The sequence below is a fragment of the Diadema setosum genome, chromosome 2 (genome assembly GCF_964275005.1).
Source record: "Diadema setosum chromosome 2, eeDiaSeto1, whole genome shotgun sequence".
Lineage (NCBI taxonomy): Eukaryota > Metazoa > Echinodermata > Echinoidea > Diadematoida > Diadematidae > Diadema > Diadema setosum.
The window spans coordinates 21398367-21417741 of NC_092686.1; the positions used below are offsets into that span (position 1 = coordinate 21398367).

The following is a 19375-nucleotide window of genomic DNA, read 5'->3' on the forward strand; positions in this document are numbered from 1 at the left end:
ACACATTGTAGGCTTAACATGCTGATGCATCAAGAAAACCTTTCTAGCATTACTTCCATTATCATCAAAATATCTCCAGTGGCTAGAGCTACCACACCCTCCCATTCCAATGACTCACATGCCAGAGAACAATCTGCCAGGTGGTATGTTTGAGGAGGGCCCCATGAGCACTGATGGTAGAGAACAGGGTCTGACCTCCACTCTTCCTCACTGCTGGCCTGGAGTCCACACACAGGTCTGCTAACCTGTGCATAATAACAGCAGTGAACAAATAATAAAGATAATAACAAAGAAGAATGTACATTGCATACATTAAATGAACTTTTTTTTTTTTTGGGGGGGGGGTTCAATCTTTTGATGTCTCTTCATTCAACAGCTGTATTTTGAATTCACAGAAATGTTGCAGGTGTTCAAATTTGGGAGAACACAATTCTGTGAAAAGGTTAAGAAAATCTCTCCATCTAATTGGACAGCAAATAGAGTTTCTGAGACAGATTAACAAAAAAAGTAACAAAATACTTTTCTAACAGCTACTTAGTTCAGGTATTTATCTCAAGTTGAATGATACTAATTACAGTTAAACTCGCCTAAGTCGACATCGCATATGTCGCATAATCGCGCAAGTCGATAAGTTTAAAAAGTCTCGATTTTTCCCCATTGACTTACGTGTATTAATTCACTCATAAGTCGAATTTTTTAAGTCGAATACTCGCTTAAGTCGATGAAATTCCAAGAACACTTTCACGGAAAAACCATTGAATTCACTGTGCCTAAGTCGAATAAGATTTTATTGTGTAATAAATCACTGTCAAAATCACGAGACGCCAATTTTTGTTTACATACAGTATATACCAAAAGAAACTGCGTAAATAAACATTAACGTTTCATCAACGCAAGCGGTTTCACCTGAATCGTTAGTAACGCAAACTAACGATCGGGAAAATTAACGTTTGTAGCAACGATGAGTAACGATCCCTAGCGCAAATTAACGATGTTTCGTTAACATTAACGATAGGTAACGCAAGAACTCACGCGAGATTTTGGTTTTGTAACGAGACCTGGTGAAAGGACGACGTAGCCCCTGCCGAGTGTAGCGATCTATGCCTTATATTTAGCAGAGTCTTTTCGCGAATCGAATCACGATTTCGCGAATGGTTAATTTGCGACCGGGGTCACCAAAAACGCACGCCGGGCCACCAAAAAAGCCGAATGTTTGCCTTCAGTTTTGGAAATGAAGCGGTAACAATCGGTTCCATAAGATGCTGAATAAATGTCAGATGTTTGCTCTTTTCATTTTGGAAATGAATAACGGTAATATTCGATTCCGTATAATACTAAAATAAATGTCGGACGTTTGCTTATACTTTTGGAATGTCAGAGATTTGATTTTGCGTTCGGAAATGAATAAGGATAAAAAAAAAGTATCCAGAAGATGCTGAAATAAATGTTGAATGTTTGCTTTGACGTTTGGATATGAAAAATAATGATATTCAACTCCATACGATGATAAAATAAATGCCGGATGTTTACTTTTACGTTCGAAAGTAAATAACAATTACATTCAGCTCCGGAAGATGCTTAAGTAAATGTCGAATTATCCCTTTGACGTTCGGAAATGAATAACAATAATAATCAACTTCGTACGATGATGAAATAAATGTCGGATGTTTACTTTTACGTTCGAAAGTAAATAACATTAACATTCAGCTCCGGAAGATGCTAAAGTAAATGTCGAATTATCCCTTTGACGTTCGGAAATGAATAACAATAATAATCAACTTCGTACGACGATGAGATAAATGTCGGGTGTTTGCTTTTACTTTCGAAAGTAAATAGCAATAACATTCGGCTCCAGAAGATGCTAAAATAAATGTCAGATGATTGTTTTTACATTCGGAAGTGAATAGCAGTAATATTCTTCTCCATACGATGCTAAAATAAATGTCAGATGATTGTTTTTACGTTCGGAAGTGAATAGCAGTAATATTCTTCTCCATACGATGCTAAATAACTGTCGGATGTTTGCTTTTAAATTTCGAAATAAATAACAGTAACATTTAGCTGCGTTTGATGGTTAAGTTAATGTTTGATATTTGCTTTAACGTTCGGAAATGAATAACAATAGTATTCAACTCCGTCCGATGATAAAATGAATGTCTTATGTTTGCTTTTATGTTCGAAAGTAAATAGCAATAACATTCAGCTCCGGAAGATGCTAAAATAAATGTTGAATGTTTGCTTTGGCGTTCGAAAATGAATAACTATGGTATTCAACTCAGTACGATGATGAAATAATTGCCGAAAGTTCGCTTTTACGTTCGAAAGTAAATAGCATGTAACATTCGACTCCTGAAGATGCCAAAATAAATGTCAGATGATTCATTACACTTTCGGAAGTGGACAGCAGTAACATTCGGCTCCTTACGATCATAAAATAAATGTCGGGTGTTTGCTTTTGAATTTGGAGATCGAATAACGGTAATATTCTGCTCCGTACGATGCTAAAATAAGTAACAGATTGTTTCTTTTACATTTGGAAATGATTAACTGTATCAATCGGCTCATTTAGATGATGAAATAAAAAGCGGATGTTTGCTTTCACGTTCGGAAATGAATAATACAATCAGAAATAAATAACGGTAACTTTCGGACCGAACGTAGGACCGATTTAGTTTTGCTTGTTTTGTTTTTATTTATTGTTTTTTGTTCGGGCCACCAAAAAATAAAAATCAATCATTTTGGGGCCACCAAAATAAAAGTTAGTGTGGAGCCCTGGCCTGCATCAATGTGGATAAAGTGTCTTGCTGAAGGGCAAATATCGGGCACACCGCTCCAGCTCTCGGCTCCAGAGTAGATAACATACATGTACATTATACATATGTACGTGTGGTGTAACTTTAAGTCAATTTTTTTCGACTTACGTACAAGTCGAAACTCGCCTAAGTCGATGTGTTTTGCTCAGTCCCGAGAAGATCGACTTATGCGAGTTTAACTGTACGAGAAAATTATCAAAGTGGTACTGCTAAATGGACAAATTCAACCTACACTAAAATTCTGTCCATGTTTCCTCCATGAAGGTTTCAATGGTAACCCAAAATCCCATCCTAGTGTGCCTCACTGAGCAACATCTTAATTAGGGAAAACAAATTGGAAATTCAGGTTATACAAATAGCAAGAGAAGGAAGCCGAGACAGTGAACAGCCAGCCACCAACAACTACAGCCAGAAACATGTACAATATCGAAAACCAACCCCATCTCCGATTAAAAGTATTGTATGTATATATCTGAAAAGCAGCACCAAAAATGTCTGTTTCTCTGACCACAGAAACTGACACAGATTCACCCATTGGAGCAGTCACCCGAATCAAATCACTGACTAGATCATCCATTGTGTTGACAAAGCACCAACAGGAATCTGCATCATAGAAAATAAAGATTTGTAGCGCACAAACACTGACCTGGAGTAGAGTGTTAGCCACAGGGCATCAAACGGAGGGATGGGCTGCTCTCCCCCACTGGTCCTGGATGGGGATGCCTCGGCTTCCTTGCTCAGTCCCACTCTAATCTTCTCTCGGTTCTGGTACAGGTAATCTGAGATATTCCACTGAAAAAATGATCAAAACAAAGAATATCATCAACAAACTGATATCCACCATCACATGTATTCTCTACCATTCAAGACTGAGATAGGTTTTCTTCTCAACCCTGTGTGATATCTAAAGCAATCTACCAAGGAGTTAAAATGGTCATCTCCCTTGTTCACATGTCTTATCAAGACCAGACTAAAGTATGGATGTTTTATTTTCAAATGGCCAACTAAGAATGAGGGTAGCAGGAGTATGTTGGCTCTGTTTTGAATCCACAATATTTACAACTGCGTGTCAGTCTTTTCACGGTATTACTATAAGATGAAAAATATCTGCAGTTTTTGAAAGGTTACAAAATTTGCAGCTACCACAACATCATAACCATTGATGACTTATAAGCTGTTCTTGTTCTTGGCTGCTGCCATAGTACTTGCAAAAGCTGTAGGGGATTGGGTGATGCCCAGGTACTACCAGGGCAACTGAAATTATCGTATCTAGCAAACACAGAGCAAACTTCTATATGAACTGGACACCTGCTGAATTTCTTACCAGCAGTCCAATTGCTGTCAGACTAATGTTTAATTCCTCCTTCTGGAGGCCAAATTTGGCTGCCACCTCCACACAGATTTGCAGGCAGTAGCAAGGCATGATGGGTAGGAAGTCTGTCACTACCAGCTGTATGCTCTGGAACGCTGAGCGAATCAAAGTTTCTCTGCAAGAACAGTACAGACATAGCAGCATAGGACATCACTATTTTGTATGGATCATATCATCGCAAAGAAGAAAAGTAGATTTCAACACAATTGTGATCTATATATTATAACAAGCCCACATACTTTTGAGTAGAGGAGTATCATACAACCAAGTGAGGTATTAAGCAGACCAGTATTTCTTTGCAACAGCAGCAAGGTTGATAACGGTATTTTCAACTGATATCATTACCAAGACGAAAATAGTTTGAAAAACATAATTTTGATAGAAAGAGGGGAATATCTCAATTGACATACAATGAATTAAACAACATTCAATATAAGTTTTTAAAAAATCACTTCTTTAGAAAGATAAGACATGGTGAACAAACACAGACACAAGCTATTTCTTGCATCCACTAATCTATTCCAAGCAGAAGACAAAAAGAAAGAAAACCAAAACAGAACATGGTCACTGTCTTCTATAAGGGGCTGAATCAAACTAGCCAGGAGCCATGCTTACCCCTGGTCAGTAGTCACTGCACCGATCACCCCGAGCACAAGGGGCCAGCCGTGCACCAGCGTCTCGCCATTGTTGGAGAGGATCTGGTGGACACATTCCAGCTGCTTCTGTCTGATGTCAGCATGGGGAATGAGGGAGAGCTCTTGGAGAGGACCCAGCAGCAGTGTCTGCAGCCGCTGGAATGAGGGGAAACAGGACCAATCACAGCTCATTGATGGTTAATCTTTAGTTTTATATGCCATGTATGGAATAATCACGATTTCTTATCCTTATACCCCTTCACAATACAAATATGTGTGTTCATATTTAGCCTGCAATCAATGAAAGACAGAGCCTTTATTCATGCTCTTGTTTTTTAAGATTCGACTTACAATGGCAAGCCAAGGTCAGACACATATATTTACAATATTCTCATAAACTCCAATGGACAGCTCCAACATAACATTTCATCTAGCAAGTGTATCAGACCCAGACCATTAAAGGGATTGTATAGTTTTGGTTGAGACCTAATTTCAGGTTTCTAACATTTTTTTGTGAGATAATGAGAAACCTCTTATGAAATATAAAAGAGCATGTAATTCTATGAGGAATTCAATGTTTATTTGATGAAAATTGGTTTTGAAATGGCTAAGATATCCAAACAGAACGATTATAATAAAGTGTGGGACCCACACTTTATTACGATTGCTTTGTTTTACTTTATTTTTGGATGTTTCAGTCATTCCAAATCCAATTTTCATCAAATAAACTTTGAATTCCTCTTAAAATGGTATGCTCTGTACTATATCATAAATGTTTTCTTGGTATCTCGCAAAAAGTTAAAAGCCCAATTCTCATCTCCACCAATACTGTACCATCCCTTTAACCCGTTGAGGACGAGTCCCGAGTATACTCGGGCAGGTGTCTATGGGAATTGCGTGTTGTAGCAAAATCAAACCGTCCTCAACGGGTTAACGCTTATTTCATCCTCTAGAGTACTTTCTTCGCTGATTGGCACGGATGTCTTCACAATAATCACCAATATAGAAAGAATACCTCATCTCCTAATCTCAATTATGTCACTATGGTCTCCCTGTTAGGCTACATTATTGTTAGGCCTGAGTAAGCTGTCTACCTTACAAGATTTTTTTTTTTTTTTTTTTTGGGGGGGGGGGGGCAGTAATCAACCATTTGCCAATGAAAATGTCCGGCCAGTTAGAGCTAAAGTGCTAAGGCATATAACTGGGCAAAGCTGAACACATGAGAAACAAGACAAAGAATCCTTACCAGGTTTTCATGCAGGGGAGGACTGTGTTTGTAGGCCAGGGCTGCCTTGATGAGTGAGGTGATGGCTTCCGCTCCCCACTCTCGCATCTTCTGGTTGGGGTGCTGGCAGACTTCGGAGAGGTGTGCCGTGAGAGGGCGCCATAACACCTCCATACGCGGCAGGTTGACTAAACCTGTCTCCAACAACTTGGCCACAGCAAACAAAGAGGGCTCTTGCTGCAAAGAGATTTGACACAATACTCAAATCTCTACTCTATGATAAACAGCTTAGTATTATAGACTATTATCTCTATTAACTCATTTTACTGGAAGATATTACAATTAAGTGTTCTAATAAAACTGCTGACAACACAAGGCGGAAAGATATGAGGAGGACATAAATTTGTAAAAGATACCATAGATAGGCTTGAGAGTGCATTGACCACACATTCTTTCTCTTCTCTCTCGTTTGTTCTTCTTTACCCCTATTCTATCCCCTTTACACGTGTGTTACGTCTACACAGAAGCAATGGACAGCTTACGCGCGCAGCCATATTGTGCACATCCGCCGAGAGAGGGCTCACTTTATCATTCATAAAAAATACTTTGATTCGGGTTCCGTTCGAAACCGATCAAATGAGCGAGGGTGGTGACTCAAGATCTGACGTCATTAGAAAAACTCAGAGTGGTTTCCAAACATGTTTCAGAGAAAATCCAGAAGAGCAAGATATACCCAATCTCTCATAAAAATTAGAACGTTCCTAGCAAAACATTCAACGCGCAATGGGTCGACGTTTGAGGTCATGTCGCTGTCATGACGAGTTGGTCCCATAGGACACACAGAGAGGATCGTAATTACGATCAATTTTCAGCTTATTTTCTTCACTTTTTCGGTGTTTCGACGGGATTTTTCTGTGAAATGTGATGGCCTGTTTGACATTATTCAGGACATTTCTGTTAAGTTCATGTGGTTATTGTTCATCTTAGAATTTTTTTGCGAATCATTTATTACCCTTGAATTTGACCTTGTGCACTGCTCAGGGCAGTTCGATTTACACTTTACGGCAAATCAAATATATGGTCACCACACGGGCCGCGACACGGGCGGCGCGGGTTACTTTACAGTCGACCGCGGAGCCGAGCGCCGCGGGCCGGGCGAGCCAGAGGGGTGGGTGGTGGCCAAGGTTACGGAAGGATTGTGCCAGTAATTCATCCCACGAACTCCTGTACCGGTACATCGTGCTACTACTGTTACAATCAAAACTTCCACAAATGAAAAACGACTTGACTGTACAGGAGAGAATACATAACTTTTACAAAGACTGCACAGTTCACTTTGCACACCAGTGACAGTGCACAAAAGCCAAGCGGACAACACTATTAAAGCACTGCTAAGGCAGTCAGATGTCTGTCCATCAGTCACCATTGACTGCTCATCATTTCAACCATGTTCATTACCATTGCACCATCAGTTGACAGAAAAAAAAAAACACATTAGTTTGCCAACAATTTCATTTGAGAGAGCAGTAAAGTCCAGGCTGACTGACCAGCACTGACTTGAAATCTCTCAAAGTGTGGAGGCAAAATTAATCTTGACACATTTAGCATTCAGCAGTCTCAAGAATTTCTCTGTTGTCTTTGTCACGACATTGTGATTAGTGTTAATTGTAGCACGCCCTATTGAAACATGTTGATCACCTTGTTTTTATTTCATTTTTATTGCTATTGTTTAATTATCAGCTTTGTTGAAAAGTTTCAATTGATTGCCCCCCCCCCCACTCATAAAGCGCTCATTCAAGTCATGTTGAAGTCTTCTAAATATTTGTGCACTGCAAGCATAGTATCCACAGTTCAAGACTTAATTGTTCAACGCCATCACACAGCAGTACTTTACTACCTCTACATATATTTACATCTGCACGTTTCGTTGCTTTGCTCACTGAAAACAACAACAAAACAAACGACCTCACCCACATCCATTGCACCAACTGCATTATTTAGTACCGGTACATGTTTTGGCATAAATCTGTACATGTACTTCCTTATTCAAGTAAGAAGGAAATTACATCTGTGCAGCAGCTAATTTTTTTTTTTTATGAGCAGTGGATGGAAAGTTAACATACATCACTACCTGTAGCTGAATACTCTTTCAGGTCGTGTAACACTGTTGTTTGTGATGTTGAATTCATTAACATTGATAAATGATACAAATAAAAAAGTAAACCACATGCACTCTGTCACTTTCTTGAGACCAAAATAATATTCCAACAGTCCCTATATTTAGTACTGTAAATGAATGATATTCTCCATTGCAGGCAGCAAAAAAAAAAAAAATATGAAAATGTTTGCAAGTCTCAGCATCACACCAAATTCATGTCACTCTCTACTAGCATGACTAGAACCACTACCATGGTACCTGCAATATTTTTATATCAAACGCATTCTAACTCTGGCATAGCTTAAAACAGAAAAAATACAAATAAGCAGCTAGAAGTGTGGGTGGATGATGACCATAGCCTGAGGTTGCTACAGTACTCTCGTTAGAACACAGTTGCAACATTACATGTACTGGCTCTTTGTTGTTTTTTTTTCTTCCAGTCTTCTTCTGTTATTTTAGTCATTTGTTGGGTTACAAGAAAACAATGTAACCTAAGAAAGACATCCCAAAGACGTCCTAGCAGAACGCAAGTCCACCACAGCGACAAATATGAGGTGACAAGTGCATGGTTGAATATTATGGACAGGGTGTTCTCTTATATGTATGTTACCGAGTATTGTAGTAGATACTTTTCACACTTTTAAGGGTCATGGGCACATTTAATTTATGTGCACCTAAAAAATATAAAGCACTATATTTTCATTCTTTGTTGTTGTTGTTGTTTTTTTCAATTAGCAATTGATTGCATCAATGTCATATTTTGTCATTATATCATCATTGGTAAACAATTTCACCTTGCCCATCATCATTGTGTTGGAATGAGTGGATATAAACATTGCAAAAGCTGAAGGCAAATGTGCAATTAAAACCATACTGATAATAGGCCCTACTCACAAATATCACATACAGTATATAATATAGACGAATCTATATCAAATCTACTTATCATGTACTCCTTTTCCAATTTCTTGAAGGAATTTGTATAGGCCTAAATCCACAAAAGCATGCCTGAACCACCGTTACCAGGTCCATGGTATGGAGACTTGAAGGTAATTTAGTAAGGTTATAGAACATCGACGCCTGGACAGATATTACAAATTGCCCAAACTGATAAATCTAAAAAAAAAAAAACAAAACAAAACAAAACAAAAAAAACATTCATATTTAGAAGCTAGTACTGGTTATCCAGACTACATACACTACAGTACACAGTTATCCCAAAGCAAAATTGTACATAAAGTGAGACTTTAGCAGCTTAGATTCAGACCCTCTCGTAAGCAAGCCAAAGCAGTATCCGACTTCACACAGAACTTTCACGTTTTAACAAAACCTCATTAACCAAGGAACCATGCAGCACAGGATGCATTCTGCACAAAAACCAGCCTAACCTACAAAATAGCACGACATAACGTAGTTGCCACAGGCATGCGCCAAAATGCACGTTCAAGCGTCAAACAACGAACGATGTGGGACTGAATCTCTGCGCCTACGCACAAGGCGGAAGCGCGAGCGCCACTCCGATAAAAATAAAATTCTGCGGCTCTTACATCGGGAAAGTATCTTGTATTTTTCCCCTAAAGGGAAAAAAATGTAATACCAAGTGCAATCTATCTAATCGTTATTACACAAAAAACTAACTTCACCGGAGATCATAATCATGTCACCTCGATATCCCCCAAAATTAACGCTAGCAACACAATAGCTCTGATTTTAGTAGCCCATCGGGCTCGCGAGACGCTATTGTACCCCTTCTTTAGTAGAATGGGTAGATAAGCAAAAAATTCTAAGATGGAAACCGATTGCACGAAACAGGCAGGCATGACCTCTTTCATTCAAATCCAAGAGGAATAAATATAAAAAAATCCCCCAAAAATGTTATTTATACTATTACGATGACGTAAAAATAATTGACATAATTTGATATTTAATGCATGAAATTAAGGGTGCAAAAATAACTACTTATATGGAATTTTTAGTGAGATTTTGCAACTATGACTGGAGTGTTTTAAAGACATGAATATGTATGAAATGAAGATACCTATACTTTCCACCCTTTTTTGTTTTATTCTTTTATTTAGTGCTTATTCAATATAGGGGTAATTAAAAATGCAGGGATCATAAACGATAAATTGTTTATGCTATCAAGGTCGATTACGTCACAATCAATAATGCCGCGGCCCGTAATTTGTCCCTGCCGCGCATACGTGTTTAATCATGATTTTTGCCTTTTAAGTCATGAAAATCCCTGAATTCACACTTTAAAAAATTGGTATTTCCACTAACACATTTTTGAAAATACCAACAGAAGACTAAACAAATGCAAACAGATGTGTTCATGTCATTCCTATTATGCATACTGAAGTGAAATAAATGTCCAACACAGCAAAACACAAGTTGGCTCAAATGAAATCCAAAGACGAGGCTAACCCATACCGGGCCAGATACGAGATACATGTAACCAGTTGTTGGTGCAAACCCCCGTGGAGGCCAAGAATGGGATATCCCATAGTTGAAAAAGCCGCTGTGCAGCCATTTTGTTGAACTTTGGTGGAATGCTATAATCGTATGATAAATTGAATACCAGTGAAGTTGTACATGGAGACAATTTTCTCCTCTTTAAATTGATACATTACTTACCCAATGTTTGCCAATAAAGAGCAGCTGTTTAGAGAGCTGTCGGATTGAATGCACTTATGTGGAAAAGTGGCTGGCCTCCTTGGGTTTTTGTGTGCAGTTGTGCACTGGACTAATTTGGGTTAATATCAAATGAAATCCAGTGAGACAAGATGGAATCAGACCTTACCCTGTTAGAGTAAGCCATTTCCATGGCCTCTGAGGAGAGCTTACACAGGGCACTAATGAGATGATGGAGAGCCACGTCGTCAAGGTACTTAGAGCTCTCAAAGAGCTGAGAGAGCATGGAGGAGAGTACTGGTAGCTCCGTCATGGCTGCCGTGGTGATGACTGTTGTGTGTGAGTCCGTGGCCCCACCCACTGTACCAACACACATGAACAGTAATGGAAAGAAAGATACACAGCACGAGACCATGATATCAGCCATGTGACAACCGATTGATGCATGTCTACACACACAATGTTTATCAAATATTTCAGAACTAACAGATATGGGCCTAGAATGATAGCTAAACTCTTACAATACTAATACAAAGATTTCATGTTTTCTGCAATGATTCATCACCCTCTCTGATTGACCGAGCTAGACACAAAACTTTCATCTCAGAGAGAAAATCAACAAAAGTGTCAGGATACAATGGTGATCTCAATCAAATCTTTCAACTGAACAAAATGAATGCAAGACTACCAGTACTGTATAACTGATGTTCACTTTCATCATCACATTATCAAACATGATTTCCATCACATCAATTTTTCTGAATTTTTTGCTTTGAATGTTTGTCAATTGTTTTGCTAGATGGAAGTGTAAACATAAATGAACAAACTTTCTTAAATACTCCAAAATAAAAGCAGAATTAGGGTGATGGCTGCATTGTGTACAAGGAACGTCTACTATCAGGGACTGGGACTCCCCATGTTAACTCCCACATACCTTTCAAGCCCCCACCAGGTGTGGGCTTGAGGCCCAGGATCCAGACCAGGTGCTGGAGGGTAGAGAGAATGAGATGCCAAGAGGCCCCTAGGATGGCCCCATGGCAGTGGGCCAGGGAGAGGATGGCCCTCATGCACTGGATGTTCTTAGCCGTCAGCTGAAATAAAACATGACAGGTCCACATCATACAATTAGCCCAACTGTTCAAAGACATGTATAAAACGAGATATGATACGTTTATCATGCACAAATGAGCCAAATTGTTGTACTTCTGTTAAAGCACAGTGGATGAGCTTTACTGGGGTTCTCAAGGTGAATCTCTACTCCACATCCAAAGAAAGGAAAAAGTATACATCAATGCCCCTCCCCCCCCCCCAAAAAAAAAAAAAGACATTGGAAACTCTTATGACATTCACAATCATTGGAATATACTATACTGCCATGCCAGGATGCTGTGTAGCACACAGCATCCTGGCACGGCAATGGAAAGATAAATGAATTCCAGTAACTCTGAATGTCTATAATTTTCATAATTTTATTCACAAAGACAGAAAAGTTGCATGGCATTTAGGCAATGTATTTTGCAATACTAAATTCACAAGTTCAGCCTTGCTCCTCTTGTTTACTATCTTACAGCCAAAGTCTTATAATTGTATTTTTGGGGTGCTTGCAACTTCTGTACCATTATTCTTGTGTTTCAGACAAATCCCTGACTTATGCAATGAAGGCAAGGTCAAGAAGGTTACAGCTATACCAACTGTTGTAGGTTGACATCCTTTATTCTGAAGATGTGATTTTAATTTCTACCTAGACTGAATGAAATAGAATACAGCTTCAGAAATAGAGACCCTCTGGAACATGCTGTTGAAATACCTGGGGGCATTTCATGAAGTGTCTTGGTCAGAAATTTTTCTGACAAACTGTTACAAGCTATTGAAATCCTTGCATCTGATTGGCTGAGAGCAAATTGGTCCGATAATCTTGTCAGACAAAATGCTTCATGAAATGCCCCCTGATACATGCTTCCTGTAAAGTCAAAAAAGTCACAATGTATAAGCCTTGCAAAGGAATGGACACAAAGACTAATATGGGAAGGCATCTTCCTCAAACATTTCTTAAAGCTATTTTACCATGACAGGGCCTTGTTGAGCTCCCACAACGGTTGAGAGAGGGGTTCCCACGGCAACCACCTGGTTCCTTGTATCCCCTGGGTCGGTGCCACTTCCTTCTGTCGCTGCCAAGAAACCATCCCGGCTGGCACTGCTTGCAGTCCTTCTGTGATCTGGGTTTCATGGCAATGGTTGGAAACACATCAACACCCAAACCATCACACTAATATCATCACTGCTGAATCCTTGACCTGTAGCTGTGCATTTACCAAGGAAGTCAGTTTTGTTTTCAAGCACATGTGCTACCATTTACACACAGACCTACTTTCCAATCAATCACTCATACGAAACACAAGAGTGTCATGGACATGTACTATTAAATGTAGTTGTCATAAAACATTGCACAACATTATAACAATGAACATGAGAGTGATATACTCTTAACATTATGTGAACTTATGCACCATCCCTAACATATCATTCCTCACAACAAAAAATACAATATAAAAAATTAAAGCTACTTTCTCTTCTCTGTGTTTAACCCAATATGCTGGAGAAGATATTTCAGCATACAACTCTTGTCTCAAAGTTCTAACTTTCTAAGCATTGCTGTGATGTCTCACTCCTATCACCATCCACTCGGACACACACTGTACCTTTAGGAGCAGAGGTCCCAGAGGGAAGGGCAATGTTGAGCACTGCCAGGGCATAGTGGGGTGGTAGTGAGGACTTGCAGAGGGCCGTCACAAAGGCATCCCGTGAGACGGTGAGACCCAGCTTGCCACACAGACTGGCATACACCTCCAGGCACTTCAAAATGGCTTCCGTTGCTGCCTCGTCCGTACTGTCACAACCATTCAGCACAAAAATCAAGGATGAATTGGCCACAAAAATCAAGGATGAATTGGCCACAAAAACTTATGACCTTGTTGCAAAATTGTTACCACAATACCTTAAATTGCCAAAGTCACAACCCTCCTTAAATACACTGTACATAACAACAGACATATCTCAAACGAAGAGGAAAGTGTATTTCATGCGATAGGCAATGAATGTCTTTATTTATTTTCAAAACAATAACTTTTGCAGGAACACACACACACACACACACACACACAAAAAAAAACCACTTGTGTGTCATCGCATGAGTTATCTTCCTAACAGCTTGGGGAGATTTCTTCACTCAGAAACATATCAAAATACATTTGAGGATTTAAAAAAATGCTAGGACTCATAGAGGTACATTAACTTTTACAACACTCTTTGAGAGACATGATTGCAAATGTTTTATCTACTCAAATTCTCAACATACAAAGAGAAAAGTTTTTGGTGTTCAGATAATCATTTATCAACTGCAGTGAAGTCACGATTGCATGAAGAGAAACACTGTATCCTTTTCATGAAATAAAGAGATTTCATTGAAAGATATTCAACAATAAAACAATCAAAATAAAGAAATTAAATACTAATTTACCTTCTCCACTGCAGTTACTCATTTCAACTTCCACTGTCTTACTAAAGATCTACTGTATATGCCATATATTTAGCAAGTCTAATTTTTCACGAATCAGGAGTTCTTGACAATTTTGTGAGTGGTTAAATTCACAATTTTGGAGTACAGTACTGTATGGAGAAATGTATGCGCACCCGTGACATTCATGTTGGGATCAGAGATAATATTTCTGCGTGTTCTTAAATTCGCGAATAGCAACCAACTTGCAAAATTTGTGAAAATAAAAAACCTTGCAAAATATGTGGTGGATACCGTATGTAACAGGAGGATAAAAAGTTGAACAAACCAAGCTTCAAGGAGAAGAGAGAGAGCTGCCAAGACTCCACACCAAGATGAATTCACCATCTCTTCCCATAGCGCCTTCAGATCTAGACACACAAAGAAATAATAAAAAAACAACCATCATCATTATGCAATGATGAAACATAGTTGAAGCAGTGATATCAAAGCATAGCCATGGTGATATAATCAAGAGCCAAATAAAACAAATGGGTGAAAAGGACCAAAGGTACACTTGTACTCCTTCATGACAATTTACTCATCTTGATATGTGTGATCTGCCTGACAGCTGACTCCTCCAGTTTATTCATTTCTCTTTCTGTATTAAAGTTTCGCATCACACTAAAGCATTTACATCCTGATATCTCACTGCCACACATTAAGATTTCCCAATTTAAATCAATTTATGTGCCATTCTCATTCAGCATTGCTCTCGTACAATAATGAAGGAAAGAAAAGAAAAATTATTTTTGCACAATAGCCCACAGTTCTCAAACATGAAAACTTGCAGTGTGTTAAATGATGAATGATCATGTGCTTACAATAAAGCCAGAAGTTCATCAGATTTCATAATGGATGATATCTATACCTACATTCACAAATCTCTCTTCCTCATTACTTTCTCATCTTTATTGTTTATAATTTTTGAATTTTATCTAATAAAATATCAGTACATCGGTTGAGAATGATAAGGGCGTTAAGTTGTCACAAAACCCATAGTGTTCAAGATGACTTAACGCCCTTCTCATTCTCAACAGACGAGTAGGTCTACAATTTGTCTATTTATATGTTCTAACTAACTAAATAGCTCCTATTTTCACATCATCCCACAATTGTTGCGGTATCTAAGCATTCTGCAGCACATTATGGTCCAACTTCACTAGTGACCTTAAGTGACTGATGGTGTTACTGACCTTTGTCGACGACCGCAAGGACCGTTTCGATGCTCTTTGGCCTGTCATCATCATCCTCCTCTTCCTTGGTCTTCTCTTCTGCCTCCTTCTCCATGATGGACATGTTCTTCTTTCGCTCGTTCTCCTCCTTGTCTGCCCGAATCTCCTCCGCCTCCAGCTCCAGGGTGACCACGGAGGAGACACTCTTGGTGACGTCCAGGAGGCAGGCGAAGGCCACCGACATGGCGTAGCCATCTGGGATGGGTGGGGCCTCCGACTTCTCCAACATGTCCATTCTGGGTCAAGAATATGTTAAATGTGTTAAAGACAAAGATTCAGCCTTTAACATTTTGCAAGATACTTAGAAGCCACTTCATATGAAATGTTAAAGAGCATACAATTCTAAAGGGAATACAAAGTTCAATGGATGAAAATCAGTTTTGAGATGGCTGAGATATCCAAAAACAAGGCAAAAGAAAGCATAATAAATGATGGATCCCACCCTTTTTCGGATTGCTTTGTTTTGGATATTTCAGCCATTTCAAAACCAATTTTCATCAAATAAACTTTGAATTCCTCTTAGAATTATATGCTCTTTCCTATTTCATATTAAAGAGGTTTCTCATTATCTCAACAACAAAAAATCATCATAAAAAAAGGATTTTTTTTTTTTTTTTTTTTTTTTGGTAGCACCATCTCAACTAAAAGTGTACCAACCCTTTAAGGTTCACAGTCAAAGAGTAAAATATCATGCATCGTGGCTTCACAGCTGATTATGTCTTTATACTATATTTTGATATATTCAATATGGATATTACTTTTTGAATTATATATTTGCAGACTAAAAATTCTTTGTTGAAAATGAAAATGCATAAACGAAATGAAATGAAATGAATGGGACATAAATTTAACAAAGAAAGCTGAAGATGCTGTGACAACTTACATTAATGCTTTGGATGTGCCTAGGTTTGCAACAGGTATGAGTGGTATCCAAACACCCTTGTATGTGAAGGCAGCCTGGGGGTGTACGCTAGCTGCAGGTGAGCTGCCAGCATTAGCTTGAGATGAGGCACCACTCTCCTTTGTAGACTTGTCAGCTGCAAAGGACAAATGAGGCAGAACATTGCACAAGTGTCATCTCCAGAGATCTTGCTTTTAAGGCTGAACTATCATCCAGTTTACATCAGAGTGGGAAACCAAGTTTAAGCATCATCACACATCTTAAGCTTAAAACATGCAAAAATATTGATAAATATTTGCCCCATGTGCACTGTCCCAGGAGGCCAGCATGCTAGTGTTGCAATATCAAGTGACTATTGAAAATGAAGTAGAGCCCTGATGCCAAGCTATCAGGCCCCCTGCTCAAATTCTTGGAAAAAGAGTGCTTTTTCTTTTTTCTGTGAGATTTAATTTCATTTTTATTTGAGAAGTCACACTATCTTATGAACATTTAAATTACCACGGTATCATGATAATGAAATGACCACAAACGTGAAATAAATTTGCGAAAACTTCTGATAAACTGCCTCTCCTGAAAATAGCTGTATGTGACAATATCTGAGTGTAGTGTACTCACAGCTCTGGCTGCTCTGTCTCTCAGTGACAGGGTGCATAAAGAGGGACTGAGTGAAGACACCCAGGGCATTGACAATGTTGGCAAAGATCTTCGTCGAATGTGGCTTCATGTCATACGACTGACAAAACATCCTGGCAGGAAAAAAGAAAGGGCACACAAAGCGGGTGAGGGGGAGATAACGGGCGGAAATGAATACCAGGACTTATCTATGCACGGGGGAAGATTGTCCATTCAGACACCAAACAGCATATGATGTCAGCATAGGAAACTTGTTTTGTCAGAATTCCTCAATAGATGGATTGCAAGATTGCTCGCAGGTAAAAGCATGCACAAGAGAAAAGACTGTCAAAAATATGCATAGGAAAAATTGCCATCGGCAGAAAATACCATCATTACTCTCAAAGCTTGCTTCAAGACATTCACACAAATTCTTACTCATCCACTTATAAATTCGAGAATGGTTGATTTATCAATAGTAAGAAAAAGAGCTAGTGCAGGAATGCTCACTTTTATAAAAATATTTATTTGTAGTTCAATACACTATTTGTACATTGACTTGTTTGTAATAACTTGAAATATTCCGCTCCAGTTTATCATCACCAAAGCAAATCTATCTGATGTCCTGTGTCCAATGATTACTGCCGAGTGCTAAGAAAGACTGATACTATTTTACACAACCTTGTATAACCATTCACTTCAGAAGAATGAAAGGAATTCTTCACTTACTTCTTGTACTGTACGAGCTGAAATTTTCACGGTGGTTTTATTTTCGCGAATTTCGCGAATCGCCTTTGAACCGCGAAAATAACAACACGCAAAAATAACAACGCGCAAATAACTAAGTTCAGTTAGACCCTCGAAACCGCAAAATTAACAACCTGCGAAAATGTCCTCCAAGTAGCAATTCGCGAAAATATCTGTACGCGAAAATTTCAGCTCGTACAGTATGTAATTAAAGAAGTTACCTAACAAATAATGACAAATGTGCATTCACAGCATCAAAGTTTCCAGCAAAGAGCATGGAAAAGCTTAAATTATACAGGTACTCAACATGTTTCTCATAGACAGCACTTTGAATATCCAATGGTAGTATCTTTATCATCGGACATACAACCGTTGTTGCAACAGTCAAGGAATTTCTTGGGACTGACCTGAGCAGCTTGGACTGTAGGCAGATTTTGTGGAGTACCTCCAGGGCCATGACCCGCTGCCAGAGAGGCTTGTCCCCCTCCATGAATTTCACCAGCAGGGAAAGGAAAATTTCACATTCTGTCATCTGGCGGCAGAGAGAGACAGAGACAAGACTTTAAATATTTCACAAAATTTCTCCTCCACTAATGACTACAACCATCATCACATATTCCAGCTTTCAATGTATTATCATATTTTCTCAGAGGTGGGAAAATTACACTGTATGGGCATATGGTCATATTTTCTTACATATATGATAATTGACATCCATAAATAATTTATGCAAATAATTTCCATCCCACATTGCAAGAGGAAAGTAATTTTCCCTTGGCTTGCTCCTAGCATCACAATTAGAGTAGTCAATCTCTAAGAGTAATGACCAACACATGCATTACGCATGGCACACAAATGAAACTGCAAAAGAAAAGTATTTGTGTGAGTCAACTGTCTGAGCGCATTTCCCCATTTGCAGTTTCTGAAGAAAAAAAATCAAACCTTTTTTTAGATTGTATCAAATATTGCTGTAGGGCATTGCTAACTTGATGTAGTTTTCTACTGTAGTGTCCTTCAAAGGATACGGTACCTGAAAGTATACTTGAATAGACAACAGTGTGATAAACAAACTGGTTCAATGGCAGACATGGGTTTGGCACAATGTACTTCCATATCCACAGAACTTAAATATGACGGTCAACTGTTTATAGAGTCCTGTGGGTTGCAAGTGTTGTCAGACAATAACCATTCACTGTCTGACAAAGGACAGTCAACTAATGAACCATGTTGTGGTGGTAGTGTGTGTGTATAGGATTCTCACCAATAATGAGTAGTACTTATTGATGACTACCGAGACCACTCTCAGGAGACGGAGGTTCATGTGGAAGGTGGGTTTCTCTGGGTTGATGGGTGGGCTCGGTGCCTGCATGCCTTGCCGGTGCTTGAGGCTCGGGGAGAAGAGTTTAATGAGGAGGGGACACACTCGCTCCTTCAGCAGGAAGCTGAATTCTGTGTGCTGCATTACAAACATGAGATTACAACAGAGAGAG

The 19375-nt window shown here is 38.9% G+C and overlaps 1 protein-coding gene across 1 annotated transcript in view; it reads right to left on the reverse strand.

Annotated features, from left to right (window-relative positions):
- The window catches only part of LOC140246231 (protein MON2 homolog), a 105038-nt gene that overhangs the window by 34755 nt on the left and 50908 nt on the right, over positions 1-19375 (reverse strand). The window contains exons 8-22 of the mRNA XM_072325687.1: positions 19147-19341; positions 18293-18417; positions 17142-17272; positions 16509-16662; positions 15587-15861; positions 14680-14761; positions 13537-13724; positions 12902-13053; positions 11772-11928; positions 11007-11197; positions 6067-6282; positions 4801-4976; positions 4138-4300; positions 3460-3605; positions 119-245 (exon numbers count right to left, since the gene is read on the reverse strand). Of these exons, the coding sequence (XP_072181788.1) occupies positions 119-245; positions 3460-3605; positions 4138-4300; positions 4801-4976; positions 6067-6282; positions 11007-11197; positions 11772-11928; positions 12902-13053; positions 13537-13724; positions 14680-14761; positions 15587-15861; positions 16509-16662; positions 17142-17272; positions 18293-18417; positions 19147-19341 (2478 nt within the window). The remainder of the gene's footprint in view (positions 1-118; positions 246-3459; positions 3606-4137; positions 4301-4800; positions 4977-6066; positions 6283-11006; positions 11198-11771; positions 11929-12901; positions 13054-13536; positions 13725-14679; positions 14762-15586; positions 15862-16508; positions 16663-17141; positions 17273-18292; positions 18418-19146; positions 19342-19375) is intronic.